General features: G+C 48.4%; 1 protein-coding gene across 1 annotated transcript in view; it reads right to left on the bottom strand.

The window, feature by feature from the left end:
* Window positions 1-13,630, bottom strand: part of LOC135820977 (centrosomal protein of 120 kDa-like) — a gene marked incomplete at its 3' end in the record, with an annotated part of 37,895 nt that extends 24,265 nt beyond the window's left edge. The window contains 5 exon segments of the mRNA XM_065334034.1: window positions 3,569-3,717; window positions 3,861-4,185; window positions 4,877-4,966; window positions 11,628-11,812; window positions 13,406-13,630. Coding sequence (XP_065190106.1) covers window positions 3,569-3,717; window positions 3,861-4,185; window positions 4,877-4,966; window positions 11,628-11,812; window positions 13,406-13,463 — 807 coding nt within the window.
* Between the last annotated feature and the right edge of the window lie 6,178 nt (window positions 13,631-19,808).

Here is a 19,808-nt window from a genome sequence, read left to right as displayed (position 1 = left end):
ACAAAGATCAGGCTTATGCAAACGAATACAAACAGCCTCAAGTACTTTCAACTGACTAGCATACCGTGCACGACAAAGAACAGAAAAACTAAAATCATCATACACCTGCAGACACTTAGGGTGAGACAACAAGTGAAGAAAAACGGCAGACTTCTTACGATCACAATCACCATCTGATTCCTCGTCTCCAACAACCGCAATCTCGTCCTCCGTTTCATCTCCCAACTCGTCCTCAGTGTCGTCCTCCGTGTCATTCTCCTCATCAACACTGATCGGTCCCAGGCTCGTTTGACGTTGTTTAACCTCTGTTCGTTGACTCCTCCTTTGATCTTGATGGCAACTTGTTACCATTGTTGTTGTTGTTGTTGTTGCTGCTGCTGTTGTTAAATCTTGTGTTCCCAGTGTCCTCGCCGGTGCTTGATCTCCAGTACTGTAATAATTCATTGAATAATTAGCCGTTGATCGTCTAGGTCTTTGAATGTTGATTGTGTTACTTTCTTTGTTGAATTCCGTTCCCTTCAGCCTTCTTTCTCGTTGTTCACAATCAGTGCTTGCCTCATCCATATATGCACGTGCCACCGACACCACAGACTCAGCCCCAGCACCGCCGATGATAGATTCATGACAACACAGTTCGAGTAGAGAAAAAGTTGAATAGTTTTCTCAAGAGACTTAAGGAAAATAAACAGATATCGGAGGAAGAGTTCTTCAAAATGCGGCCCATTGGTTCCGTCCGGCCACGTCTCTATGGGCTACCAAAAATACATAAACCGAACTGTCCGTTGCGCCCCATATTATCCATGGTTGCATCACCACAATATAATATCTCTAAATGGCTGTGTGGTTGGCTTGACATCGTGCAAACGTTCTATTGCAAACATACAGTTAAAGACACCTTCGAATTCATTGACGTCCTTCGCTCCCACCCGGTTCCGGCCTCCGCGCATATGTGCTCGTTTGATGTTGTTAGTCTGTTCACGAACGTCCCGTTAGAAGAGACTATCAATATTTGCCTAGATGTGTTGTACCGAAATGATGAAGTTGACACGCCATGGATATCGGAGACGGCGTTCCGGGAACTGATGTTGCTCGTGACGACTGGTGTGGAGTTTTCCTTCGGTGACATTATGTACAGGCAGGTTGATGGGGTAGCCATGGGCTCTCCATTGGGTCCAGTTTTAGCGAATGTGTTTGTTGGTTACTGCGAGTCACTGATTGCAGAACAGTTGTGGCCAGCATTGTACGTTCGTTTTGTTGATGATTCCTTCACCTGGTTTGATTCTCTTGAAGATAGCCAAATCTTTCTTGGTATTCTAAATGACCTACATCCTTCCATACGTTTTACGTGTGAACACGAACAAGCCAACAAACTTCCCTTTCTAGACGTCCTTGTGGAAAAGTCTAGTCAGGGTACCGTAACATCTGTGTACAGAAAGCCTACATTCACCGGCCAGTACATAATGTTTGACTCGTATTGTTCGTACCAATACAAGGTGAATTTAGTGCGTAACTTGGTGGATCGAGCAGAGCGTATTTGCTCCTCTTCCAAACTAGCTGAGGAACTGGACTTCCTTAAGTCCGTTTTTCTAAAGAACGGGTACCCTGATGATCTATTGAAGGAACTCATGAGCGAAAGGCTGGATAAAAAGGAAAAACGTTTTGGCCCGGACAAATGTCCCACGTATCTTTCTCTCCCCTGGAAAGGTAACCTCTCATTATCCATGAGTCGCTTGGTACGGAAAATTGTACAGCAAACTTACTACGCGGTACATTTTGTACCCGTTTTCACAACTGTACGTGCGTTCACGGTGAGGAAGGATGTCCTACCAACCCAACTTGCATCTAAATTGGTATACCAATTTGAGTGCCGACAATGCGGTAGTCGGTACGTTGGTAGGACTCTTCAACATCTGAACGCACGTATCAAGCAGCACGTCCCACTGCATATGCTGACTGGCTCGGCACGGGCACTGCGACCAAAACGCGGCAGGCCACTGAAGAACCCTCGGCCACAGCCATCGTTAGCACAATTTCCGTCATCGGCAATAGTGCCTCCATTACCCGTATCGAGAGCCTTGGAGTCGGGTAATGGGCATATTGTCACCACAACACAATGCACCATAACAACACAAGATAACACACCACAACAACATTCAGCTCAAGACCAAAGTGGACGCTGTGATGAGGTAATGCCCTCATCGCCGTCTTTGCCGTTGCCTCCCCCAGAACCGCCACCTACATCTATCATCGGCGGTGCTGGGGCTGAGTCTGTGGTGTCGGTGGCACGTGCATATATGGATGAGGCAAGCACTGATTGTGAACAACGAGAAAGAAGGCTGAAGGGAACGGAATTCAACAAAGAAAGTAACACAATCAACATTCAAAGACCTAGACGATCAACGGCTAATTATTCAATGAATTATTACAGTACTGGAGATCAAGCACCGGCGAGGACACTGGGAACACAAGATTTAACAACAGCAGCAGCAACAACAACAACAACAACAATGGTAACAAGTTGCCATCAAGATCAAAGGAGGAGTCAACGAACAGAGGTTAAACAACGTCAAACGAGCCTGGGACCGATCAGTGTTGATGAGGAGAATGACACGGAGGACGACACTGAGGACGAGTTGGGAGATGAAACGGAGGACGAGATTGCGGTTGTTGGAGACGAGGAATCAGATGGTGATTGTGATCGTAAGAAGTCTGCCGTTTTTCTTCACTTGTTGTCTCACCCTAAGTGTCTGCAGGTGTATGATGATTTTAGTTTTTCTGTTCTTTGTCGTGCACGGTATGCTAGTCAGTTGAAAGTACTTGAGGCTGTTTGTATTCGTTTGCATAAGCCTGATCTTTGTAAGCAGAAGAAACATGTAGTTGCGTTAAAATTGTTTTCGTAGGTGCACAGCATGATTGTTTGTCTCACTACACAGTTTTAGCGTTATAATTATTAGTTTTTCACCCACCGTTGCACTTAGCTCTCACTTCACTGCTATTGTCTCACCTTCCCTCTTTCTATTTTGGCACTGTATTTTGTTCTCGTAACACATCATTGAATGTATATTTAATCATTGTTCAGCATGGTTACTCTTCAGTCACGACTTTCCACTGATGAATGTGACAAGAAAATTAATTCTGGTAAACTTACATGACTTCGTTGTAGTGTGGCGATGACTGCAGAATTTGTTCTTTTTATTGCTATCTGTTAGTGTTACTCAATCTGCGGACAGCATGCTGTTTCGTTCTTTGTGACCTCATCAGCGCAGCACAGAGGAAATGAGGCCGAACCTGATAGCAGTGGAAATAAAAAATTCCGTTAGGTATCTTTAGTACCTGGACATTTTCCATGCGCATTCGATTAATTATTCTCAAAAAGAAACTCCCCAAACCCACCCACTCCCAAACGAAATGTTTTCGTTTTGATTGCTAACCTAGGATAGCACGCACACACATGCATACGCGAGCGCGTATACAGACAGACACACAGACAGACAGACAGACAGACAGACACACACACACACACACACACACACACACACACGCACGCACACCAGTGCTACAAACTCACCTGGGCAAGATTACTGCCCGATGTGATGGTGAGAGAGAGCAAGAACAACTCAACGTTCTCATGTTCGAACAACGGCGGTATCACAAAACAGCCTTCCTCCTCGTCCAGCACGGAAGTTAGGGTGGCTGGTGATCGCGCTAGAGGAAGACCTGCAAATGCACAACAACACCATGGCGACACAACATTCACTGTACGCCACAGGCGGAGTTCATGTACCGGATTTTCCCCAGTTTAAGCTGCACTTTGAATACTCAAAATAACATCACCACACTCTCCCAGACATTGAACATACCAGCACTAGGATCAAACGCAGCCGTTGTTGCACCGTCAGCCGCATGCCTACTATGACCAGCGGCGGTTGATGTTTCACCGCCTAATAAGCGACGATTGGTTTTCTTTCCAGCAACACCAGCAGCAGTAGCGCTACGCTGCTGGCCACTTCCACGTGTCTTCTTCCCAGCGCCTGCAGCACCTGGTCTGTTGTGTGCTGCGGCTGCATGCTCGTGTACGGTAGCGTGGTGTGCCCGTTGCCCGTCCACCTCCAAGTCCATCACGACACGCAGCTGTGCCTTGCTCTGCGCGTACTTGCAGCTCTGTAGCGTGTGCCAACGCGCCTCCTGAAACACACCGAGGAGAGAGAGAGCAAGAGGTTAATGCAAGCGTAACGAGAAACAGAGAGTCAGGTGTCGAAAGAGAAAGTGAGAGAGTGAGAGGGAGAGGGAGAGAGAGAGAGAGAGAGAGAGAGAGAGAGAGAGAGAGAGAGAGAGAGAGAGAGAGAGAGAGAGAGAGAGAGAGAGAGAGAGAGAGAGAGAGAGCAAAAGGGAGAGAGAGAGAGTGAGAGAGTGAGTGAGAGATAGAGAGACTTTTCAAAATTCATGATCTTAGACACACCGCAGGGTCAAGTTGCGTGACTAACAAAACCCCAGGTTAGCACAAATGCTCCAACACGAGTCTATTGAATGCACATTACACATAACTCTACAGTGATAAAGTAAATGCATTTTACAGTTCACTTGGGCCTCGGTCAGATTGAGTTTTTCCGCATCCGCAAGAACGCCAACACCCTCAAAGATCAAGGCGCAGCTCCTACACCGCCAGAAGGTGATTGTAACCAGTTTAAAGTGGTCAACGACCAAAAATCTTATTGGATGCATCATCGTTGCTGCTGGGAAGCAGAAGGATTTTTCCAACCATGCAGCGACCCACAGCTAATTAGGAACTCGAGGCCTGACACTAGGGTGACAATGATTCTACAGAAGCTGAACAAAAAAAAGGCAGACACCATGATAAGTGATGAATGCAGCTTACCGTCGACACACTAGTTTGCACTGTACGTAGGTCCAGCATAAAGTAACCGATGGCTTCGCGGCGATTGCTCAGCGTGTCAACGGCAAAACACTGGGAACAGAACGCACACCAGAACGCAAACAAGAACATCCGTTAACACATGTGAATACTACAGACTGTGTGTCTAGTCTTGCTCTCACTCCCAGATACGAGAGAGCTTGGAAGCTCAGGGCCCTACGCTATGCTTTTTTGCCTTGATGACCTAGACAAAAAAAAAGCATAGGGATGTTATAAATTTCTACTTTTTGTTTTTAGACATAACCTGGGATTCGAACCCGCACTATAGCCCTGCATGCATCCTCGATACACTTCGCATACATACTAATTCTTCCAAGTTGCTTCACGTTATGATCTTGTATTTGAAAGCCCTATTTGAATATGCATTGTGGCCAGCCGTCTTTGATTGTACGGTACGGTACGGGACAGGTACGGGACAGGTACGGTCGAGGGTAATACGACACCATCTACCGCCTTGATGACGGCAAAAAAAGAATAGGGATGTTATAAAATTTTCAATTTTCCTATTTTTTTCAGGCATTACCTGGGATTCGAACCCGCACTATCGCCCTACATGCATTCCCCCATACACTTCGCATTCATACTCATTCTTCCAAGTTGCTTCACGTTATGATCTTGCATTTGAAAGCCCTATTTGAATAGTGCGGCCAGCTGTATGTGGCCAGCTGTGTTTGATGGTACGGTACGGTACGGGACAGATACGGGATAGCGCCAGGCGTGACACAAACACACAAACACCAAATTAAAGCTGTGTGGACCCTGGCTAGCGCCAGACGTTACTGAAGTAACGTCTTCTGCATAGCTACGGGAATTAAAACCCTTTGAGCACGCGTGACGTTCTGACACGTCATGACCACTGCCACTGTGACACACGTGACGTTCTAGAACGTCACGAGTCTGTACGGTACTACATCGATTTTGCTGTTCTTCCGTGGCGTCGATCTGAGCTGTACTGCTGCACAGAGGACTCCTAGGATGTACGAGTACAGTATAGAAAAAACTGCGAGTCGCTCCGTAAGTTTGAACTGGAGTTTAATGCGCGTGCATACATTTCAAAAAAATTGAAATTTGGCCGATCTGTAGAGATGGCTCGCCGGGAGGTTTGCCGCGGAAGAGGCCCTCCAGGAGGTTTTCATGGACCCTGACAGCGATGTCGAGCCGTGGTCAGTGGATGATAGCTTTGATTCTGGCATCGGGAGTGACAAGGAGTCGCTCCCGGATCTCGTATCGATACCTGGTTCGCCTGACGATATTGGTATGACGCACGGCGACGAGCGCGATCAACACGACATAGGTGACGGCGATGCCAGTGCCGCGAGCGGGGAGATTGAGAGCGACGGGGACCTTTCAGGCAAGAGCCACGTCCTTGCCACCGAGAATCTGAGCGCCCATGACGATGGTTCTGAAGGTAAGAATAAATTTGACGACTTGGAGAATAAATATTTGCAATGTGAAAATATGAAAATTTGAAATTATCACGACTCTTGAATCTTGATGTGCATTGCGTGTACTGGCTACAGACTATACTATGGTATACTTAGGTATCTTCTTATTCTCTTTACATATGTGCCACACATGTAGGTGTTGGGAAAAAGGAAGATAACACACCTCTGCTACCTCAGTTCACTGGCACACCTGGCATGCAAGTGGAAATGCCCGACGATGCGACTCCATACGAGTATGTGCTCTTGTACTTCACCGATACTACGTGCAGTCTACTTGTTGACGAGACCAATCGCTGCGCCCGACGGTACATAGACGCTAATCTAGAAACCCTGGCACCGCGCGCCCTTGCTCGGAGCTGGAAGCCGGTGACCATGTCCGAAATGAAGATCTTCCTGGCACTCTATCTGACGACAGGCATTCTCTGGAAGCCAGCACTGGACCAGTACTGGAGTACGGATGCACTGATTTCCACGCCATCATTCTCGGCTGCCATGAAGCGGGACAGATTCATGAGTATCCTCATGTTTCTGCATTTCTACGACAACGCTGCACCGGACAATGCTGACAAGCTACGGAAAATTCGCCGTCTGTTAGATCTGTTTATCGATCGTTTTCAGGCAGTGTACACGCCATGCAAAACCATCTGCATCGACGAGGAATTGGTGGCGTGGAAGGGCCGACTGAGCTTTCGCCAATACATTCCATCTAAGCGTGCTCGGTTTGGCATCAAGATTTTTGCCCTGTGCGAGGATTCTGGATATATGTACAACTTCATTGTGTACGTCGGCAAAGATAATGTCAATCTCAGCCCGGACATGGTGAAGCAGCTGGGAGCATCGGGCGCTGTCGTCACGAAGCTGATGATTCCACTTGAGAATCAGGGACACCACCTGTATGTGGACAATTGGTATTCCAGCCTGTCACTCGCCAAGTACCTCAGTCGGCACCAGACCGGTGTATGCGGCACCATCCGCAAAAACCGGGTTGGTTTGCCGAAGCGACTGACTGGCTATAAGCAGCTGAAGAAATCAGAGTACACCTACCGTAGCTCGCAAGGAGCACGTGTCGTAAAGCTTCAGGACACAAAGCAAGTCATGTTCCTCTCCACTTTGCACCGTGCCAATGCTGTGCCAGCTGGCAAGCGTGATCGAGAAGGAAAGGCTGTCAAGAAGCTACAGGTAGTCCATGACTACAACCGGTACATGGGTGGTGTAGACCGGAACGACGCCAAGCTCTCGAATTACACTGCTGCACGCAAATCCACGAAGTGGTGCAAAAAGCTCGGCACACATATCCTGGAGGAAGGGCTACTGAACGCGTTCATCTTGTACCAGAAAGCTGGCGGCAAGCGAAAACACTACGATTTTATCCGAATTGCGATGAGTGAGCTGTTGGCCGAAGGTGTCAAGGGACGACATCTAGATGCAGCAGCACCAACAGCAGCAGCAGCACTTACAGCAGCAGAAGCACCAGCAGCAGTACCAACAGCAACAGCATCCGGACCAGCTCCAGCTGAGCCAACGGAACCTCATCCAGCAGCAGCAACAGCAGCAGCAGCAGTAGTTGAACCGCTTCCAGCAGCGGCAGAGATTGCGGAGCCAGCCCAAGTATGCCCAGCTGCCCCAGGACGCCATCCTGATGTCGTTGCAGCAGCACCGACTCGCACATGGGCTCACCACCAAAGCCCAAGCAGGTTGACTGGACGTCACCATCCAGCATTTGTCCCACCAACACCCAAGAAGGAAAAGCCGCTGAAGCGGTGCGTCGTTTGCTGGGCGAGAGGCAGGCGCAGGGAGAGCCGCAAGTGCTGCATGTCGTGTCCGGGGCAGCCAGGCCTGTGTTCAGTGCCTTGCCTTGGAATCTACCACACCGAGTATGACTATGGCCAAATTTGATGGTGCTGGAGCAAAGGAGCACAGCAGTTCACTGTTATCATGTGCATACTGAAAATATTATTATTATAAACGCCAAATTCGCGTAAAACTACCTTTCTGAAAACGGTCATAACTTTTTGTAATTTTTGTTGTATTTCCAAAACAAAAACAGCTCTGTGCTCAGGATACATGAAAGAATCATTTGAAATCAAGTTTGCTCACATAGAGTGAATTTAAAATTTTGTCATTTTTGTACTGCATGGCAGAGGTTTTCAATGGGCCCGGGCTCAAAAGGTTGAGATTAGATACCGGTATTAGTACTCAGTAGGCGACTTCTACTGCTCAAAACTAGTGGTGTGCGCGGGTAGTCGGGTACCCGCGCTGTAGACGGGTACAGAATAGTACCCGGAAACCCGAAGCTGCAGATGACATCATGTACGGTGCACATGTACAAATTCATGTAATACTCAGCATGTCTACCCATTGTGTAAGGGGAGGGGTGCATTGTGGTGTTACCATGGAAACATTACCCGATAGGGTACCCGTGCTACCCGTGAAAAACTACCCGAAACCGATACCCGAAGAAAATGCTACCCGATTCAGCCCTACTCAAAACCATGCTCCGTACCTCGGTGGGGACATCTAGACATCTCTAACACAGAAGTCAGAATGGTGGGTTGTAACTCTGAGTGTCACGCTGAACGATCATCAGCACGCCAGATGCAAGTTCAGTGTAAAACTGGCAGTTGCAGCAGACCGCTGTGACCGCTACGTATCGAGATACTGACCAGTGCATGAACACTACTAGCGCTGTAGACATCACCAAATTACGACAAACAATGTCAGGCAGCTGGTGTCGTGTTTAGCGCAAGAAGCCAATCAAACCACTTCATGTGCGGCCGTGCAGCCATGGTCGATCAACCCAACTACAGCACAGCATGAGACCCGTTACAACCCACAACGGGAGACCGGGAATTGTCATATTGACAAAGGCAACAAGGTTTATACAGCATTACGATCTTTCACGTGTGGTGCGCTTTCAGCAAAAAAATGACCCGTTTTGCTGGTCCTCAGAGCCCTGGTGAACCTCCCAGCAGCAGTCAAAGGGTTAATAAAACTCGGATGTTGAGCCATTAGTAATATGTAAAGAAAAAATGACCTATAAGTTACGAGTTAAGACTACCGTAAAATTCCGTTAATAAGCCCCGGGCGTATACTTTGCAGAGCGTCAAAAACCGGGCGTATATTTGGGCATGGGCTTATTTTAGGGCATGGGCGTTGTTTCAGACGCAATCTGCAGAAGATCAATCTATCAGCAACCCACTAGTTTCAGTGAACCACCATTCACACTGAGCGCGGTACAGGTACTTGGTCCGTTTCATCGCAATTGTCGCTTATCTATCGCAACTAAGAACAAGAGCTATTCTATCGCTCTGTAAAATTTCCAATACGCATAGGGAAGAAGCATGATACAGGATGCCTGTCCGCCAGAATAAAATTAATTCAGCGATGGAATCTGATGAAGCAAATCGAGAAAGGAAGCAAGGTTACAAAAATGTACAAAAGAAAACAGCGACGGAGTGCGTTCTTGCACTCACGCTTCAGTTTATCCGACTCTGGCTCTGTATCACTCGAGCTGATGTCACTTGAGCTGACATTTGCTGGTGTGTATAGCTGCTGGCGCCATGGCGTGGAGTATTTCTTGCTTTCTCCGCTTGGCGTATGGCAGCGATGGGAAGGAACAATCGTGGCTGTCACTTTGGCACTTGGAGGATCGTGGGCAGCGTGACCCGTGTGTCACCACCACTGTGTGTTTCAACAATGTTTTTGAATCAGGCACACATCCCTCTCCAGACAGCTGTCATACGCTCTGCTGGATACGCTGACCACGACTCTTGTACTGCCGCTGCCAGGTCAGACAATGTCTTCTTTGCCACCATTTCGCCATCAGTTTGCAGGCTTGCAAAGAATGCCGGGTCGTCGCACTTGCAGTTCAAAAGTGGCGACTGAGCTGGCTGGCCTGGCCGTGACTGTCACGCTCTCGAGGTCAGGATGTCGATTCCCCCTGCTACAGTTCCGGTCTTTGAGCTGCGCTTGGCTTTTCGCTGCAGTGAATGTGTGCATTCACTGCAGTGCATTCACTGCAGTGCATTCACTGCAGTGCATTCACTGCAGCGAAAAGTTCCCCACTTTCCCATCACAATCGTACGAATCGCGATGCCACTGGCTCTAGTCGCGATGGTTTTTTTCTTTCCGGTCTCCTTTGATCTTTCCTTCACAACCTCCCAAACAAATGTAAGTTAGATATCGAGATCGGATTGGGTTTTACCTGTCAAAAGGTGCGTGGGAGATAAGCGACAATTGCGATGAAACGGACCAAGTACATCAAACCACAGCTGGAAATTTGGTCGTAACCAGGAATGTGGCGATAAAGTTACAGATTTGATAGGTAAACCACTTGCTATGGTAAGTACAAGGCACAGGAGTTCTGCACTGTGCTGCGTGCAGTTGGATGGCACGCACTCGATCTACAACTGTTCTACAGTTTGTACGCGAACGCACGCTCGCGTGCTGGTCATTTTAAGTCCACTTTACGCCCTGGGCTTATTTCGGGCACGGGCGCTAAAACGGACTTGAAGTGTACACCGCCTAAAACTGGGCTTATTATCGGACATGGGCGTTATTTAGGGTGGGCTTATTCACGGAATTTTACGGTAACAGTCCACCAAGGTAACGAGGTAAATGCAATACTGTAAGACATGCTATTATAACGAGTTGCAAATCTAACGATTGTCCACAATTCATAGGTTACCGAGAAGATGTGTTAACGATCCTGCAGTCTTCCGGCATATCCACACACAACTTATATGAAGCAGTACGGCCTCAACGGATCTTATTATAACGAAGAAATGTCATCCGTTAAAACGTTAGATTTACTTCCTCGTTATATATATACATGCCTTACAGTATACAGTCAGATACAGATAGATAGTCGTCGTCATCATCCTGTAACGTTCAACATTCTTTGCTGCCGAGAGACATAGCTCGTGCACATCTTCGTGGCGCATCCCCTCCCCTCATTGGAACTTTTCGCACCTGAGCCTTCCAAGTTGGAAGGTTGTTGGTTTGCGCTTCGTAGATGTGTTGGAGCTAGGTGTCAGGTCGTCGGATGTCTCAATATCCTTGTCAGTGTTGTGCCTTGCTGTCACACTACTATCTGATTGTATGTTACCTTGTTTCTTTGATGGACTGTTAGTCATAACTCGTATGAGCTTACTGCACTGTCCGTATGACTATCAGTATATGCCCAGGTGTTGGCTGCTGACAGAAACAGCGGGCTTGAAATAAAAGGCACAAGTAAGTTCTATGCTTACAGCCAGCTTCACCGGTGTGCGTTTCAACTTGTGCTGATGTAAGCTGCGGCGTGTCATCTCCCAGGCCAGCTCCGTGTAGAACTGCGGCTTCGGTTCGTGCCATACTCCTTCGCTGGACAAACGCTCGCCGTGAAACTGTGCTTCGACGACCAGGCGGTGCTGAGGACGGCGCGGAAAGTTACGACCTGTCAACAAATAAATTGTACACATGCACGCACGCACGCGTGCAAGCACACAAACATGCATACACAAATGTGCGTGCACACAAGCACATACACGCGCACACGCACGCGCACACACACACAAGGGCACACACACACACACGTGCACACACACACACACACACACACACACACAAGCACGCACGCACACACACAAGCACCCATATCCACATCAACACAGGCACGTGCATAGTTTAGAATACTCAAGGCTAGTGTTGAAACGATCTCACCGGGTACTCGTTAGCTCGCTCGCCAGAAACTCGGCTCGTTTGTGCGGCCAGCTCGTTTGCACTAACGAGCACCGTACACCATACTCCGTACATATTTCAGTACATTTCGATCGGGGAGTCGTAAAATATTGTACAACTCTCTGGTCGATCGAGAGTCCAGTCCCGAGCAAAGTGAAAATCACTCGCAGTTACAGTGACTGTATACCTGCACGACACTTGAGTTGTTTCAGTTGTCGTTGCAGCTTTGGTGGACTCCACTGATGTCTTGTTCCGCATCTGCTAACCTGTCGCAGGACACGCTTCGGTCAACTCTGCATTCGAGTGAAAGTTACGCTCAGTCGTTTGAAAGTTCTCCCGCGATGCAGCGAAGAACAAGGCTACTTGCAATCGTTGCAAAACAGTCTATTCTTACAAAGGCTGCTCAAAGACGGCGCTGAAAAATATCTCGACACCAAACAGCAGTCCGAAGTGAAGCAGCAGGAACCCCAAATGTCGGCGGTGATAATTTGAACCAGATGAAAAAATCGAACTGTGATAGAAAAAATATCCAAAAAATGATTATTTGCAATTTTTGTCACATCAATGAAACTCGTTAGCTTGCTCGATAGCTTGCTCGGTAGTGGAACTGATCGCTCGTTTCAACACTACTCAAGGCACAGTACTTGCTGCCGAAAATGCACCCTTGAATAATATAAACCAGAGTTTACGCTAACTGGCGACAAAACATTCTTGCTGGGATTGATTCTGCCGATGCTAATCCCTGCACTTCACACGAAAAACGTTGCTTTTCTCAAACCACCATTTTTGCCAAGCCAACGCAGATTACTAGTAGTCGCCAAATGTTTCTCTTTCTCTGGGCAGATTAGCTTTACACATCTGTTCAGTGGATTCTCTACTAAAGGTGGGTTTGTACATCAGTCGTCGTTCCTATAAAAAGTGTTTATTTTACAACACCAACACGTGCTTAGATCGCATTTGAGGTCAACACACCTGTTTCTGCATGCACGCCACGGCCCGTGTCCAGAGATATCGAGGATATACTGTGCATACACTTTTTAATTTATCAACGAACAAAAAACTACGTCTATCAATTAACCAGAACGTTTAAGAACAAAAAAACTCATTTTGCATTTTCATTTGTACTGTGAAAATTCCCTGTGGACGTGGCCAGTCACACCAAACGAACAAGATGTCCGACAATCTAGCCGTCCGGTACACAAGACTCCTTGTCCTTCCCTAGTCTACCATGCAGTAGGGTTCAGCAGGGTGCTGTCACATACATCGAAAGCAAAATTGTAAAAAAATCACGAAATAGGTGAAGTCTCACCTTCAAACACACCAACAACAACCAAACACGGTGAATCTTCTTGGTCCACTGCGGCCATTTCGCCAACACGACGAGTACTTCTCCAGGAGTGCCAACAGTGTCCGTCAACAGCAGACTGGCGCAGCCTCGGCCACACGAATAGAACAACAAAGAACTAACTACTTTCATGCACTGCTTGGATCATCTGCCAGACTACCATACATTTTTGAATCAGCCTCTTCTGTGTTCTTGCAGCTCGCCTTTCGACGAGTTTCGTGCACATGGAGCTGAGTTTGAAAGGTCATGTGGCCGGAATGTTCCCGCCAAACACCAAAAAAGCACGTCACGTCGACGTCATGCATACACATATACATGCATGACGTTGCAACGTTGACGCATCGATCATGCATCATCAGCTCGTGTGACCATGGTGACGGTGTGATCAGCTTTGCAAGCGAGCGGCCAAAAACAAAAAGAAGCCAAAAACGCTTATGTGGGGTTGGTCATTGCAGTTTTATTTTGTGCTATGCAACATGCAACTACTTTCACGTCTTGTCAGTTGTTGTCAAGTGTCAACCTGGCCAACAGCTAGCTTCTAGGTAGATCTAGGAACACGTACTTGGTAGGTCTGGCTCTCTCCAAGGAGTTACCTGTCCTTCTATTCTTGTTGCAACTGCATGGATGAGCAAAAATCTGATCAGTGGTGTTGCTACATTGCAGAAGATTCGGTGTTCAGCGACTGGAATGATGTCCAAGTAAGTACCAGTAAGTTGCTCTGAAAAAGTCGAGACCAACGACTTGAACCTGGAAACAGGGCTGAGGTACATGCCTGGGTGAGAAGACCTACCGCTCATCCAAGTTTGGATATCGTTTGTCACCGTATGAGTGATGTTGTCATTCAGCGATTGGAGTGACCTCTCTATCTTCGGCCAGAGAGAGAGAGAGAGAAGGCACCTGGGCTGATTTGAGAATCTAAAGGCTGCACCAGTGCCCTAGTATCTCCACAGCCTCATCATTCGGATGATTGTGCTGCAATGCAGGATGCTCTGTAATATTGTAATTTGTATTGTAGCATGGCCCCGTAAAGAAAACACCTTTAACACGCCACACACACACACACACACACACACACACACACACACACACACACACACACACACACACACACACACACACACACACACACACACACACAAGTGACATGCATGCACAATAATGGCATGGGAAATTGCGACCTCGTGCACCTCACTGTCCCCGGGGAAAACTGCAATTCCGCGGCCGCGTTTTTTCCCGCGTTTTTCCGATTTCCCGCGATTTTTGAACTTTTTTGTTGCACTACACGTACACACAGTGCACTGTTCGGTCAGCAACGTCTCATCGTGGCGGCTTTTTACTCAAATATGATGAGTGCTTACACCAGAGACTTGTAACTGATTGATTTCACTACATACTCACTGAACATCAATATTATTCACCGCATATTTACCGCAAAATCACCGCAAATTATGCCATATTATGCCGCGTTTTTCCCCGCGTTTTTTGCGATTTTTTTCCGCAATTTTCCCCGGGGACAGACCTCAGCAGTGGCGTATCCACTGGGCAGGCGCTTATGTTCGTAGTGCAGTGAGTGCTACAGTAGTCGCGCGCCCAAGAACGTTGTTTCCAAGGGGTTAGCCTGGGACGTTCTTATTTTTCAGGAATCTGGCTGCATTCTTATAGCACGTTCTTAGAAACAGTCCGTACTGGATCATATGTATCCCACAAGCTGCCAGAAAACCAACACCGCCGCTCTTAGCTTTAGGCTGTGGCGTTCGTAGAATTTCAGGCTCCACGTTCTTCAGTGCGCGACTCTACTGTAAGGGAGTAAGGCTCGGTGCAATCCCGGGGTTGTTTCTATTCATTTTTTTGGAACTTTGTTTTTCTTCGAACTTCGCAAAATCCAAACGGGAATTTCTTCCCAATGACAAGGCAGCGAAGATCTTTTAAAAGAGGGAAGGAGAGAGAGAGAGAGAGAGAGAGAGAGAGAGAGAGAGAGAGAGAGAGAGAGAGAGAGAGAGAGAGAGAGAGAGAGAGAGAGAGAAGGAAAGAAAAAAGTGTGTATGCACTGGAAATGATAGTCAGCTGGAAATCGGATCCATTGTCAAACATGGCATTTGCTACTGTTGCATGTAGTCAACGAGCAATTGCGTAGGGTACTGCTGCAGCTTTGAAGGTCTCCAGCGTTGTGCTGGAGCGGACGTCTCCAGGTAATTCATCAAGTCAGACTTCATTTCACCCACAGAACACTGTACTGCACTCAACTCTCCCTCATGCAGCTCACCCGGCCTTAAGGCCTTCCCGCCTATAAAGCTTAGGTGATTACTAGTACATCATCAACTGAGCCGCTTTGGCAAAGTCGTGACTGAGCCGCTTTGGCAAAGTCGTGGCACAGCGATGCACTAGCGACTCGTTCTGCCATGGTATACGTAATGTAGCGCCCATAAGCGGTTTCACTGTGTACTTAGAGCCCATAAGCGGTTCCGGAATTCCGCTGACTCACCATTATGACTTCTTTCTCGCATACCATAAAGTCGCGGATAAAAGCCAGGTTTGCATACAAGCACATCGCGGATAGAAGCCTAAAAATCAAGCTGGTCAAATGCATATAAGCCTGTCGCGCGTAGTAGCCTGGCTTCTATGCAAGCGCGGCTCAGGTAGGTCAAGAGTGCATGCGCTATGTACGGTGCATAGTAAAACTGCCACCATACCGGTAGTCAGTGGTAGATATACGCGTGTCGCGCGTAGAAGCCTGGCTTCTATGTCATAGTATGTGCATACAAGCCTGGTAACAATACCAGTGGTGCATATAACTTTATAAGCATGGTTTGCATACAAGCCTGGTTTGCATTAAAGCCTCATGCAGAAAGCGGCTTATGTGCTTATAAGCCCGGCTTTTATCCGCGACTTTACGGTATGCGAAGTGTATAGGAGGGATGCATGCGGGGCGATGGTGCAGTAACGTCTGGCGCTAGGCAGGGTCCGAAGTGGAATGCAGTAACGTCTGGCGCAAGCCAGAGTCCACAAAAACTTATAATTATGTATGCAGAGGACATGTGCTACATGCACGGTCTTGAGCAGCTAGTCGACCAACCAACGCGTGGCTGCAACACACTGGACCTGATTATGTCCGACCGACCCGTAGAATCATTGGCTACTGTCTTGCCACCTCTTGGCAAATCTGACCATGCCTGTATACTTGCTGACTTCCAGATCCGTGCATCACGCGAGCCTCCCATATCAAGAACAGTATGGAGGTATCAGCATGCTGATTGGGCCAGGCTCCGTCACTTCTTCAGAACCACCAATTGGGCAGCTATTGCTCGGACTGATCCAGACCTGTCATGCACTGGCATCACAGAGAGGATCCTGGAGGGTATGAAGAGATTCATCCCCTCTAAAATTCTGAAAACCCGAGCATCAGATCCTCCATGGTGGACCCCTGAGTGCACTGCTGCCACAGTGAGGAAACGACGTGCATGGAGGTGCCTGAGAGACGACCAGTCTGACCACGATCGGCAGTCAGCCTACCAAGATGCACGGCTCTCAACGATTGCCTGTCTCAAAACTGCCAAGAGTGCTTTCATGGCGAAACTGAGACAGAAAATGACCTCAAAGCAGCTGCCACCCAGTGACTGGTGGCGCACCGTCAAGCGTGCCTCTGGCAATGGGCGTAGTCAATCTGTTCCTACATTACGTGATCCCGATGGACGAGAGTACACAGCCAGCGCAGACGAAGCAGAATGCATGGCCCGCTATTTTGCAAGCAAATGCAGTCTCGCACAAGATGACCTGTCCGCCCCATTCCCATATGTCAGACCTCGAACTGACCAGGCTCTTTCGGACGTCCGTTTCCGCGTCGCTGCTGTTGAACGCACCCTTCGCCAGCTCAACCCATCAAAGGCAACCGGGCCGGATAGGATACCGGCACGATTGTTGAAAGCCTGCTCTGCTGAACTGGCGCAACCGCTTTCCATACTGTTTACCCAATGCTTCCAAACTGGGATACAGCCCAAGACATGGAAGATTGCCAACATAGTCCCTGTATTCAAACGGAAATCAAAGTCTCTACCCTCCAATTACCGTCCAGTTTCGCTCTTGTGTATTCTGTCCAAGGTGATGGAGACAATCATCAACAGAACAATCACAAATTTCCTCGAGTCGAACAACGTCTTCTCCACCAGACAGTTTGGATTTCGCCATGGTCATAGTGCAGCCGACCTCCTTACCAGCCTCCACCACCAGTGGCTGCATACAGCCGGGGAGAAAGGCGCAGCACGCATACTCGCATTGACATCGCCGGTGCGTTTGATCGCGTATCACACCCCGGTGTGCTACACAAGTCCGACGTATACGGCCTGCGTGGGCAACTGCACCAGTGGCTCAGCAGCTACCTCAGTGAACGCTACCTTCAAGTGGTCATTTGTGGCCAGACATCCTTAAGGCTCCCAATTCAGGCTGGAGTCCCCCAGGGCAGTATTCTGGGTCCGACCCTCTTCCTCATGTACGTGAACGACTGCGAGGACCACGTACCAGCCGGTGCTGACCTAGCCTCGTTCGCAGACGACACTACGCTGTATGCCAACATCACCCCCACCACCCAAGAAGATACCACCCAAGCCCTCCAGCTAGCAGTCAACAACATCTCCCGCTGGGGTCAAGAATGGAAAATAAAATTTGAACCAGCCAAATCCCAGGCACTGACCGTCAGTTTCCACCGCACCCAATGGGACATGCCACCGATTGACTTCAACGGATCAAATGTGACGGAACAGGAGGAGCTCAAAATCTTGGGCATCAGTTTCGATGGTCAGCTTACCTTCCGGCGCCACCTTCGTACCGTAGCCCTCCGGGCAACACAGCGACTTGGTGCTTTGCGTAAGGCTTTCCACCTCCTAGACGTGCCCGGTCGCATCCAAGCCTACAATGCTTTTGTGCGCCCAGTGATGGAGTACTGCCCTATTGTCTGGATGGGAGCGGCCCCATCCCATCTTGCAAGACTCGACCGTGTGCAAGCTCGGGCCATCCGTGCCATCGCCCCAATGTGTTGGCTGCCGAGTCTTGCTCTTCGTCGGATGGTTGCAGCACTTTGCCTCCTGTACAAGATGCATTGTCCGGATGCGCATCCCCTTCTACAGAGGATGCTGCCACCCCAGCAGCCCAACACCGAACAGTCCACTCCACCCGTAGTACATTCCAGAGATGTAATGCTCACGCACACCAACTGGCCAATGAACTTCCAGTCCGTTCCCGAAACAATCTGTGTCGAGCCTACCCTCACGCAGTTGTCCCCGTCTGGAACCAGCTGCCCGCCGGAGTCTTCTCTGGTCCTTTCTGCACCAAGAACTTGCAACACTTCAAAGTTGCAGCCAACCGCTATTTGAAGACCAACGACTGGTCGTGGGCACATGACCATCTCCGATCATCAGCATCATATCTGCCTCACCCCATGGCTTCCAAATTCCGCTCCACATACTATTCCCAATAACGTCTGTTCTTCTTTTCTCTCCTTCTCCTCCTAGCACTGTCTGTCTTATCATTCCCCTCCTTCTAATGTACTGTCTCTCCTCCTAACATTTCGTATCATGTACCTGTCACTCCTTTCATTTTTCTTCTCTTTTTTTTGGTGCGTTTTATGTCCCCATGACGTCGAGACCTCAGGTCGGCTGAGGGCAAAAAGCCTCACCATCACTATGCTCCCACTATGCAATTTTTTGTCTTTGCCTGTGAGCGCGCTGTGATCATTGTAAAAAAAAAAATAATAGTACAGCCAATGAATAGGATTAGCACCCAGGTCTGCAGGAAGTCCAAGCTCAACCCATATGCATATATGGTTTCGCATTGGGGAGAGTCAAGGTCTGAGCGCTGGGCTGCATGCAAAAATGTCCCATCTCGTACAAGGATGGCAACACCACCATAACCTTGGAACTGGGCCCTTTGGTTCGCTGACCTATCTCGACGGAAGCACGTATAACCGGGTACACTGAGCCGCGATTTGGTGTTTGTCACTTTGTTTGTGCCATCCGGCCGTCTGGCGCTATCCCGTACCTGTCCCGTACGATCAAGGGTCCCGTACCATCAAGAGTACCGCGATACCGTACAATTTTAATTGTACGGTTTCTTAAAAGAAAATGAGTGTATGCGAACCGGGGGATCCCGGGAATGCATGTAGGCCGATAGTGCAGTGCATCGAGCATTCAAGACTTGCGTAGTGTATGACAGCGATCCTTGTCGTCAAATCAGTCGAACCAGGCCTCAGTCAACCGCATCGGATCTGTCTCGATAAGGCCGAGTAAAAAAATTACTAGATGATCGTCCTTTTTTTTGGAAAAATCGGGGAGGGCGGGAGGATTTTATTTTTATTTTTTTACTTTTTTTTTTTAAAAAG

The sequence above is a fragment of the Sycon ciliatum genome, chromosome 7 (genome assembly GCF_964019385.1).
Source record: "Sycon ciliatum chromosome 7, ocSycCili1.1, whole genome shotgun sequence".
Taxonomy (NCBI): Eukaryota; Metazoa; Porifera; class Calcarea; order Leucosolenida; family Sycettidae; genus Sycon; species Sycon ciliatum.
This window is presented reverse-complemented; position numbering and strand designations above follow the sequence as displayed.